Genomic DNA, 20,393 nt, shown 5'->3' with positions numbered 1-20,393 from the left:
TAGGCCAACAAAATAGTTCAATGGTGGATGTCCCTGTCCCCCAGTAGTTTTGGGGGTGGGGGGTAGGTGTCCATTTTTTCATCTTTGCAGTACATTTACTGAAATCAAGCTGTCAGAAGATCAGTGTTTGCTGCCAAATACCACCAAGAACTAATCAGAATAACAGCTCAATATCTGGGGGCAAGGGTTAGTCTTTTAATGGACAGGCTATAATGACAAATCCTTTTAGGAGGAAAGCTCCACCTCACAGGATTTCAAAGCATCACAGTGCATTCATCTCCCTTTAAAAATCGGAGGAGTAGTTCTTTTTCATATCCAGATGGAGCAAGTCTTCCATAACACAGGGTAAATGACCAAGAAAGCTGCATAAGCCTACAATCAAATCCAGCTTAAAAAAAAAATACGTAATCCACAATGGAAAGTGCTGTTCCAGTTTTATCTGTTTTCAGCTGCTGAAAATGCTGTTTGCCTTTGACACCGAAGAGAAGCTCCTATTAATACAAAGCATCAGCACACTCAATCTTTGACACAACAACATTTACCGAAAACAACACAGACTTGCTTTCACAGGAAAATCAGAAGAATGGCACTGAAATCATTCTCACCCTGCCATTCTTGCTCTCTAGACCCTTTATCCTGGCTTTCCTGTGACAAGCTAAAACGAGAGAGGGAATTCGTTTCTTAAACAAGGAGGTCGGAGACTGACTGGCACAGCACCACATGAACATCCCGGCAGGGGCACATGTCACCCAGTGTCACCTTGAGCAACTTGCTTTTCGGACCTATTCCAGAGAGTGCTTCAAGGAGACAAAGGTTTAAGAAAGAGGAAGACAGAAAGAGAGATGCTACAAAGTGGGGAGGCGAGGGGGTCCAAGTAACACAAACTCGGTTCCGTGTGCACTGCTCTTCACTAAAGCCTAATCCAGTTTTCAATCTCCACGTCTCTGGACAGGCCTTCAAAGCCTCCAGATCATTCTCAGTTCTTTAGGTTCTTCACTAGCAACAAAGCCTGGACCATCTATGCACTGGCCAGGTAAATACCTGGGCCTGTGTCAAGCCCTCCTCAATTAGGGGCAAGATCATACTCTTGCCTATACTTACTGAGGATTGACACTCCAGGTCATCTTCCTCATAGTCAGGGTTTACCTGATGAAACAGAATCACAGGCACGTCAAAACTCTAACAGAGCTGGAAGTGGGAAACAACCTCAGCGCGGTCTAAACTTATTTTCTTAAAGATGCACTCTACTGGTACAGCACTACCAGGCATGCAGAGCAAATACACTGGGCAAACCCATGCACTTCTCATCAGGCATCTCTCTACCCATCAGTTAAACAGTTAAGTAATCGGCAAGTACGCAGAGAGATTTATCTTGTTCAGGATAATCACTAAAGGAGCAAGAGGAGTAGTGAGTTACCAAGTTTCAGGGTCTTTTTTAAAATCCCAAGTGGAATTTCCAACTAGAAATTACTGGCTTGGCAGAAATCTTTTAGAACAAACACTATTCTAACAATGGATCAGGTGAGCAATCTCCACTGGTACATTTTTGCATGATGTAAGACCATGTTTTTGTTTTGGCTGATTAGCAAACCCAAGATTTACTGGAAAAGCTCTATACTGGATCACTACTGAAAGGGATTTGCAAGTGTGCATGTGACAAAATGCTGCTGTTTTTTCAATCTGCTTATTAGAAGAATATAAAATGGGATATTTAATCTGGACTTTTTCCACTGAAGCTCTCAGGACAACAGGATGGTCTGAGACACCTCTTCTGCCCTGCTACGCACTCTTACACCCAGGACAGCTTTCACTTACAAAGGTTTGTGTATTTGCTTGTTGATATAGCCATGCTTTAAATTAAACAGTAGTAGTTTTAATAAACATTTACAAGTGTTAAGTAGCAGAACTCACAAAATTATAACCCTTAGACTTCTTTTTTAATTCTTATTTTTAAATAAAATGTCTTGAAATCTTATTTCAAGGAGGGAAAGATGCCCATTACGGAGAGAGAAAAAGATTTATTTATTTTGTGCTTGGACAGCTAAGCTTCATCTGCAGTTCTCACAAGACGGGTCTGAAGTCTAACTGCATTTTCATTTTACACTCAGTTCTACAATTCCGCTCAGAAATCACTGATTCAAGAGAAACTAACGATAGTTGAATTCATTTTCCCCAAAGGCTCTCAGCCATTTACAATTTAGTCATCTATTAATAAATTCATCTTGATTCTACTGCCCACATGACAGGATACTATTTAGTGCCTATTCTTTGCGGAAGAGTTACAGCCTTTAGAATTCATAGAAAAAGTGAAAAAAGCTCAAGGCTACCCCTGTACCATGGTATTCTTTCAAGTCTCTTGTTCTCTATGTTTAGCCACCTACTTTTGTATCAATAGTGAGGACCCAAACACCACTCTCCTTCCCCTCCCCTGGGTATATTTTTAGGGCAGAAAATGAGAGAATTTCAGAAGGTGTAACAGGAAGAAAATACCATGGAAGGAAAGGAAGAGTTCCTAAGCAAGTCCTAACACCTACCTCTGCTGCTAGGTAGTGTCCAGTAGCGAGGTGTTTGAACCTGAAAAGGCTATTCCAGTACCCCGCACCACCACGACAAGGATCATGCTGCACCACCTGCAAGGAAAGGGAAACCACGTTTACACCGTATGTCAGTGACCTCCCTTTCAAACACAGCATTTACTGTATTTCACGTACAGATAAGAGGAAACAGAATGAGGAGCTTCAGAAAAGAGGAAACAAACTTTTGTATGTGAACAACACACAGTCCAGTAGATACTTTGAGCAGACTACAATTAGTTCACCTCAACAATTTAGGAACAAGTGACAATATCTGTTTGCAAAGGCACGGACCGTGGCTGGTACTCCACTGGAGTCTGGTGAGTCACGGCAGGAAGATTATGGTGCAAGTTGGCAGAGAAGGTGCCTTAGATGTGCATGTGCTGCTAGGTCTTAAAACAAACTTCCTAAAGAAATGCAACAAATCCTTTACCTTTTTGGTATAACTGATTTTTGGCCTTCTGAAAGTGTGTGAGGGAAGACACTTGGAAATGTTTCAAACATAATGGTGTTGTACAAAGGAATTTAAAGACTATTCTCCAGCTTCTCCTGTGGCAAGCAGAGCCTCCAACATCAGATGATGTGTTACTCCATATCAGCTTCTCTGAGGGTACACCCTCTTCCTCAGGGAAAACTCAGCGCAGCCGAGCTGTGCCTTTCGGGGAAGGCCTAGCTTACCTCTGCCTCGCATTTACCAACACTAACTGCATACACAAGGACGGTTACGACAGACATTACTGATGTGTTGTAACATCTAATGATAATTCTGGGTAGGCTTTTAATGTATGTCAAAGCAGATACTTCTAGAAAGAGAATATGGAAAAACACAATTAATTTTATGATTCTCAAAGGCAGTTCACATGGCAAACACTTAAAATCATAAAACTACTCTAATTGATAAAGTGAGGATATTTTAAGAAGGCAGCGATGGCCAACGTGTTAGTCACACTACTTAAAAGCCAAGTAAAGAAAAAAATGGTCCAGACAAACAATGCACGGAGCGTAGCAAAGGGCTGCAGTCTCCTATCAAATGAGGATGTGCATAATCACTTACTCCACACCAAAAATAGAGCGTTGGGTACACTCAGCAGGAGAGTTGAAATTATTCGCTGGCGTTAAACTTTAGTGATGGGTAAGAAAATGACTTCAGAGATGCTTCCTGTCCCCTTTTTCTGAATTGTCAAGAACCTGAATTTGAGAGCTATGTGCTGCACCGTTAGAGATCAGAACTCCTCTTTGATTTTGCACAGAAAGCACAGTAAGTAAAGGAACTTTAATCTTAAACTTCTAATACCAGGAAGACTTTTACCTATAAAAAGAAATCCAGGTACACTGTTTTTAAACAGAAACAGTAATTGTTACTACAAAGCCACCCCCAGCCTGGGTTACAATTCTTACCTCTACTTCCCACAGGGCTTTTGAACTGGTTGCAGATGTGGCCGACTGTCTCCCCGTCGTCCTCAGGAAGACATGCTGCTTCTTCCTGTGCTCATCACAAGTGAGAAACTTCTCCTGCTCTGCGTGAAACAGTCTCACCACGTCCCCCTGTCAAAGTCCAGACAACACAATCAATATGGGCATTACCCATCACTGAACAACAGACAAGCAAGTAGAGTTTTGAGTCTTACCCCTTTGAGAATATCATCTTTGTTATCACTCCATTTCATGAAGAGGACTATCTTCCAGCTCGTATTGCAATTCACAGAGTTGACCTAAAACGAGAACTAAAATCATTAGTCCCACTGTCTTGTGCCTGCACAAGATACTGCCACGAAGCACTGCTTTACCTTTTAGACAATTTTCAACACAATACTGCAGTCCCTGTTGCGTTACTCCAGAGGAGGAAAGCCCTTTCTGAATTTACTCTGGAACAAGTAACTCCAGAGATGACCTGCTAGGAAGTCACTAGCTACACATCATTTTAAGAAAAATTTTAAGAAAAAAATTAATTTCAGCCAATCAAGCAAAAGAGATCAAACTCAAACCTCTGTCCAGTGCCCAACAGATACAAGAAAAGTCTGACAGCTATATCAAGTTGACAATTAATGAGATAACCACAATGCCACAGGTACCAACCAACTTACTGATAACCTGATTTTCATAAAACACAAGTCCTAGCAGCTTTGCTGAAACACGCAGAGGTTTGTACAGTGCTCCAGCCGTGTCGGTCTGCCCTTACCTCATTGCATCCCGGGTTATCGACAAGCTGATGACTACTGGCGTGGAGAGGCTGGCCAGCATTGACGGGATTCAGGACTACTTTGTCTCCGATGACAACCTGTAGATGAGTGCAGCATCAGACCGAAACCTGCAACCTGAGAAAGCTCTTTTTCTTTCTTTTTTTTTTACTGGGAGCGATGGGAGGAAATCACCTTCTTGCAGTTTGGAGAGATGCCAGTCTGAGTACAAAAACCAGGAATCTGTTTGCTTCAGAATTTAGCTCATCGTACTCAGGCGTTCAGCCAGAAAAAAATCCTATACTATTGGACTCAGGCTTGCAGAAGACAGACAGACTGCAATTCTGGTAACTAACCTATCTGATGCTTTCCATGAAGTTGTTTTGTTGGTTAACATTTAACAAATAATTCCTACAGCAAAAGGTCAGCCAAAAATCCTCCTCCTTCAAGACACACTTTCATTTGTAAAATCTGATTTTGACCAGGCTGGCATATGACTCAAGACAAATGCACTTTATTATGGGCAGTAAAGGTCCAGTTCTTCCCTTCTTCTAGGGCAAAGTCTTACTTAAGCTAAAAACCAAAAAGCCTTTTCTGTATTGAAAAGAACTGTTCGATGTGATAAAGTTCTGAGAATTGGCGTGATTTAAAAGAGCTTACTGGCCACTAAGACTGCGCTACCCTGTGCATGTGTGTGCGTCTGTAGAAAAGGAACAGTCACATGGAAACGTATGGGGCTACTCTACAGGATAAATTACTCCTATTTGATAAAGGCCGCTGTGTTTAGGTTCCCAATATATATGTGGACTACACCACGTACCACACTGAAGCTTATTACCTCATGGTTTTAGGCAGACAGCATACCCAGCTGGCTCAGATTTGTAAAAAAGAGATTAAAACAGCAATGCATTTAATTCATAACAAATTATTTTCCAGATTTCCCATGAACAGCACCATTGAACCTCATTACCACCTTATTCCTTATATACAAATTGATGACGAATTTTGATTTCAAACTGACAACATCGAAAACCGAGATGCTGATTATTTGTTTCAAATCTACCACAGGAACTCAACATTTCCTACCATTTTGAATTGGGCAGGAATTGTGAGAGGCTAGCGTAATTAGGTCCCTTATTCCCTCCAACATTAAATCATTCCACATTTCCAAAATACAAGTTACCATAGCAATTTTCCTCCCCCTCATGACAGCATAGGAAAAAGGTTGTTCCTGCAACATCACGCACTAAAAGATCTGTGCATTTCATTAATTGCAAGACAGGCTTCCTGAAACAAGCTTTGCCAAGCTGCGCACAAAGTAATACGTGAAGATATTCCCCTTGGCACTTACGCTGTCTCCAATGGAACGCAGTTTGTAAAAGGGCTGTATGTAGAACCAGGAACCTTCATTTCCAGCTTCATCCAAGGTCACCCTCATAGCATTCTTCTCTAGTAGAGCTGGAAGCCTCTTATTTACTGTTAAGTATTTGTTACTTTTTAAGTGAAGCAGCTAGAATAAGAATTAGAGTTCAGTTCTAAGAATGCTCATTTCTCCTCCCCTCAATAAATAGCGAGTGTGCATAAGATAACCACAGTATTATACTAAATTATATAAAAATATTGATGCATTCAGGCACAATTTCACTTACACTTCTTTCAGTATAATACAGTCCTACAGCACAAAACATCCTCAGCTAATCCAACGGTCCCTTCTTCAGCAAACGATAAAGACTTAGAAATGCTCTTGTCACTTTACAACAGCCTGTTCAAAAACCCAGGATCAAAAGTTGTAAAATGCTGGGGACTAAGTGGTTTTTCCTGGTAAGAAGGGGGTGGTGAGAAGTAAGGACGCTTTGCTCTGTCTGATCTAACAGAAAACATGACTGATGCTTTGAAGACTCTCTTCAAAATCTCCCATTCTTCAAGCCTCCGCTGCATACCCCCTCGCAGACTGCGCACCATCAGCACGAAGAGGAAAGCTGAAACAAGTCACAGCCCAGCTCCCAACCTGCCCAGCTCCAAACAATTGTTTTTTAATTTCCAGTAAATTTAGTTTTGTATGGAAAGCGCTTTTTTTCATGCCTTTTGACTACTCACAGAACATTTGGGAGTTACGGGAAAACATGGGCAAAAACACTGTTCTTAACAGTGTTAATGTTTGTAGTCCAACCAAAAATGGATATTATTATTTTTCTTTTGGCATTAGAAGACATTTCTCTTTGCCTCAAACACATAGGCCAATAGCAAACTTAATTCAACCAAGGCAGAGACTTCCCTTCCCTTCCTCCATCAGGTTTCTCCAAATCCCGCAATTGCTATAAAGGGCAGCCAACCAATTTCTCCTTGCACCAAGACACTCCATCTGCCCATGCCCATGCCACCCCCTCGGCTGGCTGATGTTAGCTCAGCGGAATGAAATAAAAGCCATTTGTAGAGGAATTTCTTAATCTTGGACTCAAACGCTCAGGTAACTAATCCCTACTTCTGAAGCGCTGAGGCACTCAACCTTGTGGAAGCAGGTCTGCTTGGGTGAACCCACATGTTCTGCGTGTTATGTTCACCATTTATTAAAGACTTGTCTTTTTTAATTATGCAAGTATTGTACTTTCCATTTTATTTGGTTTCATTTTTTTCCTTTTCATTCCCCGGGATCTAGCATATCCTTTGCTTCAATGGACTGCAATGACTTATATGGCTTGATTTTCCTTCTCCGTGTCAGTTTACTATTTGATGTGTCAAGATTTCATTGTGAGGGACCATATTTGGCATCATGCGGTGCCTGTGCCAACTTCCACATGGCCAACTCTAATGAAGGCTCTAACGAGCATTTCTGAAGAAAGCAATTACATGGTGATCTCAAAAAAAAAAAAAAAACACAATTAACCCATAACGAAAAAAGTTACTCCATTGTAGCTATATGTAGCTATAAGCCCAGTTCTTGCTTCACAGGATCCCGCTTCAGGACACTCTTACGCCCTGCAAAGCTACAGATTCTTGTCCACGAATTCCAGAAATTTAAAGTCGCATTGAGCAGGGGAGTTTGAGCAAAATCCTATATAGCCTGCAAAGATGCTCACAGCCTACCTGGATGACATTGCCATACTGGATGACTGTTCCCAGCAGCTTTCTGTTTTCAGTTTCATTCTGTTTCTTTTCCAAATCTGCCGCATGCTGAAATTAAAGGAGAACAATTCAATTGCTGACTGATTTATAAAACATGGGGCCAAACACTCAAGGTTCTTTAAGAGTATTTCAAAGAATTGGGAAAACAGTGAGCATCTGAAACAGCGCAATTTCCTTTTTCCAACTTCCAACAGCATCATTTCCAATTCCTTGTTCCGTTGGTTAGGAAGACAGACATACACCATTTAACCAATCCGTAATTAGGGAAGAATTTGACAAAACTTTGGAATAAAACATGAGATAAAAAACTCAAGACAAGAGAGAAGACACGCCATGAGAAGAAAACACCACACCTCTGGAAGGAAGGCGAAAAGGGATGGGTAAGAACTCAAGCCAGGCAGTCTATATGACTTTCTACTGACTTCTATACAAATTGAAAGAAAAAGACCCAAACTTTGGGGTTTTGGTGCCAGTATAGGCCACAACTTTTCCACAGCCTGTCTTTTCACAATGACTCTAATCATCTTCACCATGCAGCAGGATCATTTAGAAGACATTTAGGAATGCCCACTGCAGCTTTGGATCCCCACGTTCCCAACTCCCAGCAGCACAGGGCTGGTACGCCACGAGCCTGACGGATACTCCCCGCGCTATGTTATAGACCAGCTGCGAAAATACAGCTGGGCATTTCTGGGTCACACTAACATGGTAATAAAAGGGAAAGCCCTTGCAAAAATTGAATGATCATAGGGATATATTGTTCTATTTAATAACTTAATTTATAACTAGCCTTTGTACTTTGTCTTGTTTTGAAAGAAGTGAGCTATTTTGCCCAGGCTGTTTTTAAACCCTTTCATTTTGTAAAGAAATTCTCTCTTGCATTAACATGAAAGATGATTTTTTCACTAAAAATACCTGTATTTTCTTTAAATGATATCTGGTGGTAGAGTAATTTAAAACTAGACTTTTTTGGAGGCTAAGCATCAATGTCTATGGCTTGGTTCTCAGATCTCAAGAACTATAGTAAGTGCAGTTTTCTCCGGGAGGAGAAGAAAGTGCCCGCAGTTCCTAACTGTAGTAAAGTAAAGCCGTAATAACTCAGGACAAAGCTTAACTACTGCAAAGGAAGAGCCATCTGTAGCTGTTATAAAATTTCAGCATCTTCAGCTTACACAAAATGTGCTATTTTTAGAAGTTGCGCTAGGTATGATAGCTGGCTCTTGCTCCAGGAGAACCTGGAATACAGCTGCTCATTCAAATTCAAAAGTACATTCAGAAATACAATACAGCATAATTTTCTCTTTATTACTGAAATACAACTTTTTTTTTTGATTTAAAAGTATTCTGTCGAGAAGGGGCTTCTTCAAGACACTAGAGCCCTCTCAAATATCAACAGCAATCACAAAGACAGGAATTCCCTGCCTGCTCTGGACTGGGTGACACATTTATTATAGAGAAAGAAAATAGCGTATTCTGTGAAAATATGGTTAAGACTTTGGATGCATTTCAAAAGCACACACCAAACTGACAATCACTCAAGAAGGAATCCTTTTCCCTGGCCACTAGATGTCAGCTTCTCAACCGGCACCGATTCTTGATACCAAAGAAAGACAAGTGTCCCAGATTTTAAATCCCTTAAATGGCATTAACTTAAAATAACCTGACCTCAGCATCGAGCGCTCCACAGCAGACAATAAATTCCACCAGCGGACAAACAGAAGCCAAAAAAGGCAAGTGTGATGAATACATCTTGAATCACCAATTTCGTTAGAAATTATATGCACTGATAAAGAAATCTAATTACAGGCAATTGCATGTACATGTTTCCAGGCATAGCCCCCCAAGTACGTATCATACAAAACACAGGGGGTTTAGGGTATTCCATGTGCCAACAAATGGAAAAGATGCCACAGGCAGCCATATGATTGGCAGAAAATAAGTGAGAAATATGAGTGACATACATGAGGCCAAATTATTTTAAAGCCATGCAACAGCTCCCAGGTCACCGAAGACCTGATTTGGCACATGCTACATAAAGGACTAGCCTTTACGTCACAGTGATGCATATTAAATAATCTCCAATAAAACTGCAAAGCACTCAAATCCTTTCACCGAATCAAGCAGGCACTTCACGTATGGGGGTACATTTCTGTACAAGCATCGCTCAGCTGGGGCTAAACACTGGAAAAATCTAATCCTGCATTTCCATAGGGACCCCAGCACAAAACGGCAAAGCGTCAGATGAATAGGACCAGGTCCCAATCGCCTGACTGGCACGTACTGAGGAAAGAGACAACAACTTCAAATGACACCGTAATCCAGGGCAATTGCACAGGATTTTTCTTCTACACGACGCAATATTTCAACCACACTTTCTCTTAAAATCCATGAACTCACACACATAACCCATGGCACAAACTCTCCCCCTCCCTTATACACCAGAAAAACCAAACCCAGAACCCCCCGTTACTTAAAGCTTGCTGGCATGGTCTCCTTTTATCAGGAGAAATGCGGCACCTTTGTGCTACAGCCAGTACCAAAATAGCTTTCTCCTTGCCAAGTTAATACTTCTAGGTTATAAAATTATGTTTTCAGAAGCAAAATGAGTCAAACAGCCAGCCTTTGTGAAGTGCAGGAGCACAGCAGCCATATGGCAATCAGCAAATGACACTCTCCTACAGGGCCATTTTGTATTTCAGTCTACAATGAGCTTAATATAGGCTTAAAGAAACTAAAAATATTTAGAATTGTAATTTTGACATGAAGTACTCCAGCTATGTAATTTTAACATAAACATGGAGTTTATTTAACTCTAAAGTCAACAGATGGTATTTAAGTTAAGTTGGCTTTTTTTTATATAGGAACTCTAAAAACAGCAATCAATTGCCTTACTGGGTTTGCAGCTGCTGAATGTCAACGTTTTACCCAGAAAATATTAAATACTGCAAGCTAATAAGGAAGGAGAGGCTTGTCTGGCCTTATAATTACTCATAATTACCCATCAACCTTTACATGTATCAACAGCAGCTATGTTTGAGGAATCCCGACAGATTTATCCAACCAGTAGCTCCGATGGCATCCATCAGGACAACTAACACCCACGACTTCCCACGTCAAGATGCAACGCTCGAGAATCCTCCACTCTGCGTAGTTTGAAGGGTCCCATTTTTATGCTGTTACCACCCAAAATGCCCACATAGAGCACTACTACAGGTTAGCACAGGTTAACGACAACAGCTTAAATGGCTACCACGACTCTGACCCAGGACCGTACATACAGATACTGGGACACACAGACCTCGAACAGCACATTGTCAGAAATCAGAGCATGTTTAAAGACTTAAATCTCAATGTATGTTCCCAAAAGAGTCTTGTATACTGATTTCTATATCCTTTCTTAGTGTCTCCTGGTTAACTGTGTCAAGTTGATTGGAAATACTTATTTCAAGCAGTATGGATGAGAGTGTTGATCACGAGCAGCCCAAACATCAATACTTACGTGCAGTTTATTGAGTAGCACGGCATCAGTTGTGCTGTTAGCTCCTGGCTTTGCTGCTTTCCAGAACTGCTTCTGAGCAGAGTACCGGTTCATGGGACATAGTTTGAACAAGCAATCTACAAAAAAACAAATGAAATAAACAGAGAGATTGCTTCAACCATTCGTAATTATCTGGATTTTTGCTGCTAACATTGTCCAAGTATTCCAGCAGCAAGGAAACGTTTATAAACAAATTCCAAAAAGCTTTTGAACAGACAAATGCTTTTTTGAGCAACAGGAATGTTGCCCCATGAATGATAAAAATTAACTGCTGCTGCCAAACATCTGATGCAAGACCAGAAAATTTATAACTTGTCCCAGTCAAAACCACTACCATACTAAAATGGTAACGCTTTTCAGTGCTTTCCCAGGCAAACAATCCACTTTACACACTTACAACATTTCTTTTTTTCTGCTTTAGCAGGTATACTACTTCACACAATTAATGTTAGGCTGGAGGTTTTGGGTTTTTTTTTATTTGGTTCGGATTTTTGGTTTGTTTAATTTTTAAACCAAATCCCTTCTATTCCTAGGGAAAAGAAGGCACAAGAATTGGAGAAACTCACCTAATAAAGTAGTAGCAACAGCATAGAAATACCCCCAAAGAATAGCACACACAAGCACAGACATTCAAAGCACAGTTCCAGGTAACTAAACCCCTTGGGGTGTTGGGTTCTTTACCCCGTCCATCAACATTGTTTATTTAACATTCTGCCTGGCAAAAGCCAGGAATTGCAGCTCATTAGTCTTATTAAAAATACATTTTTATATTAAAGAGATGCTAACTTATCAGTAATAAAACCAAATTAGCTGCGTTTACTATTTTTCCTCTTCTTTGTTGCTAAGCAACGGAACACGCAAAAAAATAAATTAAGCTATTCAAAGCCAGTGCCTAAAGTAGCAGCTTAGAAGTTTAAACAAAGTGCCAGAAAAGCCAGAAGGGCTGTTCCAGTGCCTCTTTGGCAATGGCGTGGATGTGAGGCTTCAGGCTTCTAATTCACACAGTGTTTCTCAAGGCTCCTGGTGTGTTCTTGCAGGCAAGAACTACAATTTGGGAGGCAGTAAGCTGAGGAGAGACCTACCCGGGGGTTTTATCTTCCCCTTCTGGGCTCCCTGGCTAACAAATACATTGGATGGATGCCAACCAAAAAGGGAAAAACCCCACACTGGAGACAAGTCATTTCAGCTCTGCCAGAGGCTAAAGTTACAAGGGCATGTAGTGACAGGACGAGGGTAATGGCTTCATACTGAGAGAGGGGAGATTTAGATGAGACATCAGGAGGAAATTTTTCACTCTGAGGGTGGTGAGCCCCCGGCCCAGGTCGCCCAGAGAAGCTGTGGCTGCCCCATCCCTGGAGGGGTTCAAGGCCAGGTTGGACGGGGCTTGGAGCAGCCTGGTCTGGTGGGAGGTGTCCCTGCCCACTGGAACAAGATGATGTTCACGATCCCTTCCAACCCAAACCATTCTGTGATTCTATGAAAGCTGCTGGAGGGGCTGATCTCCGCTAGAGACAGAACTTGGTAATGCCATTTGAGATGGACACCGTCACTCTTTTCATGCCCTTCCTAAAGAAAAGACCTATGTGACATCGCTCTGCCTGCCCATCTGATCCAGCCTCAAAGCACCGTTGGAGCACACTAGGCAATACCAAACACCTTTTGCAGAAGAATAAAGGTCTGTTTTTCAAAACTAAATCCCTTTCTAACGGGGAGAAGCGCTGGTGGCAGACTGTCATTTAATCTCACAGTGACAGCCACATGGGCTGATCGACTTGTCCCAAACCACTACAGCAATTCCTGCAGCCTGCTGGGCTGGTGGCCCAGGATACCAGCAAGAGATACGGTAGGAGCTGGGTACAGCACTGGGGACCTTTAATGGAGTGACACTTACTAGGGAAGGAGAGAAAGAGCCAAGGGTACGTGGATGGAGATTTAATTGCATCTACCCAGAACTGCTCACCTCCACTGTGACACTGCCAGCTTACAGCTTCTGCACGAACAAGAAAAGTAGAAAACGAAGTGCAAACCACACTTTCCAGGTTTGCTCTCTTCAATGTATTTTTCATTTACATAAAGATGATTCAGAGAGATTGACAGCACCAAATAGATTCAAAAAGCCACTGCAGGCTGGCACTTTAAGCTAAGACTATGCATTGTAAGCAACACACCAGTTATAAAATTTTCTATTTTTGCTTAAACCATCAGTTCACACAATGACAGCAATTAACACACAGAACTCCATAGAAGAATTAATTGTATGCTAGATTTAGTCACAGTGCAAGTGTACTTTTTTCCATCCTTTTCAGTCAAGAAAGTTGTCAAGTTAAGCCTAACTTCTACATTGTTAACTGCAAGCAACCCCCTCCCTTCCCAGTAGCATGGGGCAGAGCTCTGCAAGTGTCTGACCTTCTCCAATGCAAGAAGGGAAAACGTAATTTGTTTTTCTTAGGCTCTCTTCCTAGTTACAAAGCTACACATCTACAACAAACAATGAAAAGCACGCAACTTTTTTTTTCCTAATATTTGTTCTATGATATCTATTTCTTAAGTGGCTAAGGAGTTAAACTTAGCCTTATTCACCATAATATGGCCACCAGAGGCTGAGTAGTACTGGGTGTATTTCACCATGGGTCAAACTACATGAACTTTATGGCCAGAAGACTTCTAGATCTCCAGATTCCATAGGCTTCTATGTTTACAAAAATCAACATGCAAGGATGCACTAGTTGAGTACCAGCAGGGTCAACAGTCTGCAACCCCGAGTAGTGATGACTGTGTAAGATAAACCGACTACTTGTCAGACACTACACTTAGGGAAGTGAAGTCTATTTCTAACAGATGCAAAATGAAGCCAAAGCAGCTGAAACAATCAGCTATTTGCTCTGATCACAGAGTCAAGCAGCTTTAGCCACACAGCAGAGGTGATAAATAAAGCTATTACTGCAAAGTAATTACATCTTATTATACGCTGTTGAATATTAACCATAAAGGAATGCATTTTCTATTCAGATCTTCATGATATACAGTGAAAAATGGCAGAATTGCACACTGAGTAAGTATAAAAATAAAATACTACGTAACTGCTGATGAAACGACAACACATCATCGAGTCTGAACACCCAACAAAGGTCTTGCAGGAAATAGTGATTGCGTAATTGTGTACCACCCCATCACGCAGATGGCACAAGGATGATGAATGAAGGTTATATGGACATGTATTAAGTGTGCATTTCAATGTTTCCAAGCTAAATCCTGTTCTTTCATCAGCAATTGCTTTGCATCTAATAAAGTGGACAGAGTAAGAGCATAACTGCACCGTGTGACGCATTAAGGCTCTCACAAGTTTGGACATTTGGGGCCCCAGATGGGCCTCTGCCACCTGAAGCTCACAAAAATATTTTCAGTGATGTTTGTTTATCCTCTGCCTGTACCAGCATCACAGAGGAATAATCAGAATCAAGGATACCGGAAACACCAGAAAATTCTATGCTCTGAAGTATTCTGGGGTTCAACGAAGAGAGAAGCTTCCCAGCTACATTACGTCAACTGCAATTCTTTCTACCCCTCGCTTTTTATTTTCTCTTCTTCCTTTTCCAATCCTTTCTCTTGTATTAGACCTTGCTGCTTTCCTACCCAGTCAGAGTCTCCAAACTTGCAGCCTTTCCTGTCAGTCCAAGCCCAGTCACATTCTCTACTTCCATCCCAATTAATTTATTTGCCCCCCAAACAACTGACTGATCCATCCCTTCTCTCTTCCCCCCATGACAGCAATGTACAGGTTTCCACCTAATGCTTGCGGAGGGATTATGTTTTGGATTAAATTCTGCCCAGACAATCCTCATCTCCCAAGACTTCCCAGCTTCATCATCCAAGGCACCTTATACCTACAAAGCATAAGGCACCAGAACATTGTAAAAAAAATGCTGGGCTTTTTTCCTAAACCATCAACACAGTATTTTGCCAATCACTTTTTAGGGAAGCAGATCTTTTCTTAAAAACACAACTGGGAAAAGTACCTGGCAAAAAAAAAAAAAATAATAATCAGCCAAACCAGCAAAATTTATAAACATCAGCCTGGAAAAGCATCCCATAATGGAAAGTTTCAGCCAACCTTGAGCCTCTGCAGCGGTTCTACCTCCAGCCCGCAGGGAACAAGCCCTGCACTGCATGGGGGCAGATAAGCTGCTGTTGGGCAAGTGGACATTATTGCATGGTCAGTCCCTCCAAAGTGGTAACAGCATCTGGGCTCACAAAGGCAGGACCTGAGTTAAGAAACAGCCCATCACCGTTTTGCATCCCCTAACATCAGCAAGCTCCCTCCACTTAGCTCCCGGGCAAACCCTGTCCCCTCTGCCTGTCCGGTTCAATTCCACCAGGTACACAATTTGTGCTCTCAGAGCAAAATGAAAAACCCCACCAGACTGATTTTTTTCCTTTCTTTCTTTAAAATGGACTCTGTCACATGGGAATTTAGGTGGCATTTAGGTAGTATGTTAGTAAGATTATTATAAAATATAATGCAAGACTTGTCCAAAATTGCAAATACTCACTGACTTCAGAGAGGCTGGAATGATTTGGAGAAGTATTTCAGAGCCCACCAAGATACCGTCACCTTCTTTCACACCAAGTTGCCCAGAAATACCTACCTCAAACACAATTCCAGCCTTCCCTTCAGAGGGTTTCCCACCGCCTGGGGCATTAAGCAGTGTTATAAGGTCAGTTCTACCCTCGGTATATGAAGACAGCTCAGAAAGCTGCTAAACTGACACTGCCAACATCCAAAGCTTTTTGCGGACACCAACTACTATTAAAACTTTCCACCTTCGCTCCTTTTGCTTGCTGTGCCATTCTCTAGCACGCTCGTTTCTGAATGATCTGGAAGCACCTTCAGCTTCAGCCAGGCTGGTTGTGTAACACACCACTCATCATTTTTTCCAAATCTCCCCCAGCTATTTTAAGCGTTTAGTAGAAAGTCTTCAACTCCTCTGCAGTTAGAGAATGCGGGCATCAAATATTTTGTTGGCAAAAAAGGTATGTTTATTCCATTTTTTAAACACAGACCCAGACTTTACAAAATGCCAACTGGAGAAAGGTAAGAGTCAAGTAAAATTACTCCCCCTCTCAAATATCTTCATACTTCAGAGCACTTTCAGATGAGGGAAGTCTATAAAGATGAAGATATTAAAATAAGTCACTTACAAAACTCACTGAATATTTAACACCAACACAGCTGTTTCTTCGTTACTTGAAAAAAACCAAACTCCTTTTTGCGCAGCAATACTAAAATTAAAAGAAAATTAGCAATTCCCTGTTGAAATTTAGCAGCTTTCTCTTCAGACTTTTCTATACTTAGATACCTGATATTTCCTGAAGGCCAAAGCCTGCTCCCAGTAGAGAATAAACATAAGGATAGTATTTTTTTATTTTAAATGTAAAAAATAGCAGCAAAGAAGATGAAGTAGTAAAATAGCTGGCAATGACGGAAACATTGCAAATAGAAGTTCTTGCCTTTATATTTATGAAAGGTGCACAGCTTTAATACACTCACAGGGATGATAACACTCCATAGGATGAAGAGATTATTTATTTAAAGACAAAATGAAGACCTCTTTTGTGTTTAAGTGAAATATTTTCAAGCAGGAGGCATCCAGAATAATACCAAATGCATATATTCAATCACAGGCAAGTTTCACCTCCTCAAAAGCCCTCGGATTACTACCTCATCTATTTCTATACTTGTTCCTTCTGAGGTTTAAAATGAATAGATGACAGCCTAAGAGGTTCAAAGAATATAGAACAAAAGCTGCTACAGAAATGTGTTGATTATTAATCATTCCTGCATTTCCATAAAGAGGGAGGAAAAAAAAGAACCTGATCTTACTGAAATTACTGTCTTTGTGATGAGAAGACATCCTTTCATTTGCAATTTGCAGTGAACAAGCTTTGCTGGGAACACAGAAAACCATTTCAAAAATACCTATTTTTTTCGGGATGCACTACACGCTTGACCTGCTGTCCCGGCGGAGACCACTCCATCTGCAGCTCCAGCAAAGCGAGCAAGAAAACAAACCCAAACTCTACCCATTTAGCCCAGTGGAAGGCGATGACTGAAGTCTTACGTTGCCAACAGTTCTGCCATGCCACAAGCGGGGTAAATTTAAGCGCGGGTAAGAAGGGCATTTTTATTCCAAGCCCAAAGGTCTTGTCGCAATCACACATGTCACTGCAAAGCAACCCCACCATTCAGGATTCCAACGCTGAACTAGTTACATGACAAAGTATATTAGAGGTTTCTGCTGCTGTGAAATCCGTTACCTCCCTTCTGCATGCTGTCGCATCTTACCGGTTTCAAGGGCTTTCAATGGTTTTCTTTTTAAAGCAGAATAAAGGAGGAAAATCACCCTTGCAACCAGCATTTAAATGGAGAGCCTGAATGATTTATGATCTAAATACATTTTAATTTTTATGTTAAAATAACCGCCCTCGATTCATCTCTGCAAGACACAAGGGTAACCACCCTCTTGCCATTGTACTCATTTTATGCATAGTTCTACCAATGGAAATTGCTACTTCATTTTTTCAAGCTGTAACAACATAGGAAATAATGTAATTGTTATTAATTTAGAACTGATGTCTCAAACCAAACAAAGGGAGGAGACTGCGACAGTGATTTCAGAGTGAAAAATTACAGACCTGAGAGCTGGACGCTGAATATCAATGCCCGCTAAATCAACAACATTCATTAATGCAACATTAATTAAAAAGCAGTGGCTTTTTGAACACATAACAAGTTAGCAAATGACTCCACATAACATTGTTAATAACTTTACAATAATAAATACAGCATTTTAGACGCACCAAAACTTACTGTCCTTCAGTGAAAACTGAGCAAAAAAACTTTATTCTAACAAAGAAGAGCAAAGGCAGAGCTCCTCACCTGCAGGGAACGTTCCCTCGTGAGGCTCTGGACACATCATCATGTCTTGGGGTAAATTAAGAACCAAAGCACAGACACATCAACGCTCCAAGCAAACACCCTCCAAAGCTCTCAAGACCACAGTGGCAGCAAAGCACCCAAAAAACTACCAAAAGACTAACATGACAAATGCACCTTTAAGTAAACATCTTAGGTACCAAAGAGTTCAGAATACACCAGTGTTTGTTTTATTTCTGCATGTAACCTCTTTGGTCTCCTTCAAAAAGAAAACTGCTACTCAAAAAGAGAGAAATATTTAGACACTGGATATACAGGCAGTTCCAAAAGGAAACATTTGCAGGAAAGACCAGATTCGTTTTTCAGTCTCTGGTTCAAGCAAGGCTGAGGGAAGATGCTTCGTGAAAACACAGAGCCAGAAGGGACTGCAACACAAGAAAATAAAAAACACACTGATGCATTTAACTAAAACATATCCCATTGGACATCTAGGGGGTCAGGTTAAAGAACACAAGAAAACTGGCAGCCCCCTTGTCGCTGAGATGGAGAACGTGTCCTTGGATGGGCAAGACACACGGCAACAGGAGATCTATCAAGACAACATCACACTGAGTTTCTTCAGAGAAAACTGACAAGGTTTAGACTAGATTTAGGAAAAATTTTTATACTGAAAGGGTTTAAGCATTGGAACAGGCTGCCCAGGGAAGTGGTTGAGGCACCATCCCTGGACGTACTTAAAAGACGGACAGACATAATGCTTAGAGATATGGTTTAGTGATGGTTTTTGTCAGAGTTAGGCTGATGGTTGGACTCGATGATCTCAAAGGTCCCTTCCAACCTGGGCAGTTCTATGATTCTATGACAGAGTGTAACTATGCCAGGTAACCTTGAAAACATTAAGGAGCAGGTCTTATTTATGGACACAAGGATAATTTGGACCAAGAGAAAGTACTTAAATTAAGCCAAGAATAAACTCAAGAACCTTTAGGAAAGTCAAAGCACCATGATAGCTCCTGGCTAGTAACAAATACAAGCCAGGGAAAAAAGGAAAAAAAAAAAAACCCTCTTAATGTTGAGAAGAGGGAAAAAGAAAAGAAAAAAAAAATCCAAGAGCAGACTTCACAACTGCACACATTAATTTGAGCCAAGCCAGGATTCTCAAGAAAGCTACTGGTTTCAGTGAACGTTTTTACTGTCTTAGCTCATATCTGTCTCTGGTCCAGCACGAAAAGAAATCCTGGGCTAAAGGCAAACCTTGCCAAGAGGCAAGGCCAAAGGCCAACCCCCTCTGTCCCACAAACACTGAAAACCAAGCCTTACACACTACAAGGAGAAGCATTCATACTTTATGTGAAAGTAATTCAGCAAACTGATGTGCATAAGAGGCATTTTTAAGTAAATTGTCGTGGCTGTAGCCTTTGTCCCAGTCCTGAGTGCTGTATTCTTAACTGGGGAAGCCACCCACTATCTCCCTTTTAACAGTTCCCATGACAAATCTCCCTGCGAGGCACTAAAACATGAGTCTCAGAACGTGAACCCTGGGACATTCTTCCTCAAAATCCTTGGGTGTTTTCAGTCTGCATCAGTGGCATTTTACACTAGCAGTGAATCAAAGTATAGTCATCTGCTGGCCGTATTTTGTTTTATTTTGACTGCTCACCACCCCCACCCCTTGGATTTCATTTTCACGTTTGCTTCTTCACTTGTTCCTGCTTTTCCGGAATAAAGTTCCTGCTCAAAACGGGTCGGGAAGTGGGGGCAGGAGGCAGGGAACGGCTCAACAGTCCAAGCACAGGAAGAACAAGAAAGATCAAGTTTCAAACACTCTCTGAAAGCGTCAATGTTGAGCAGTATGGAAAGAGTACAGTTATGCTATTAGCCAGAGCTGACGTGACTGAACAGCATAATAAAAGTTGTTTCTATTTAAGAAAGCTTTGCATGCGTGTCTTAAGAAACGAGCCACCGCAGCATCACACAAAACAAAAGGCAAATTTTTCAGCCGTTCAATAAAGTAACTCAATTTTCAGCTTTTAAATGCATTTGGCTTA

At 41.2% G+C, this 20,393-nt stretch overlaps 1 protein-coding gene across 1 annotated transcript in view; it reads right to left on the bottom strand.

Annotated features, from left to right (window-relative positions):
- Window positions 1-20,393, bottom strand: part of ITPR1 (inositol 1,4,5-trisphosphate receptor type 1) — a 182,507-nt gene that overhangs the window by 119,134 nt on the left and 42,980 nt on the right. The window contains exons 4-11 of the mRNA XM_074603193.1: window positions 11,373-11,488; window positions 7,835-7,921; window positions 6,102-6,260; window positions 4,753-4,851; window positions 4,202-4,285; window positions 3,972-4,118; window positions 2,535-2,630; window positions 1,102-1,146 (exon numbers count right to left, since the gene is read on the bottom strand). Coding sequence (XP_074459294.1) covers window positions 1,102-1,146; window positions 2,535-2,630; window positions 3,972-4,118; window positions 4,202-4,285; window positions 4,753-4,851; window positions 6,102-6,260; window positions 7,835-7,921; window positions 11,373-11,488 — 833 coding nt within the window. The remainder of the gene's footprint in view (window positions 1-1,101; window positions 1,147-2,534; window positions 2,631-3,971; window positions 4,119-4,201; window positions 4,286-4,752; window positions 4,852-6,101; window positions 6,261-7,834; window positions 7,922-11,372; window positions 11,489-20,393) is intronic.

This window comes from Larus michahellis, chromosome 10 (assembly GCF_964199755.1).
Source record: "Larus michahellis chromosome 10, bLarMic1.1, whole genome shotgun sequence".
In the NCBI taxonomy this organism is placed as follows: Eukaryota; Metazoa; Chordata; class Aves; order Charadriiformes; family Laridae; genus Larus; species Larus michahellis.
This window is presented reverse-complemented; position numbering and strand designations above follow the sequence as displayed.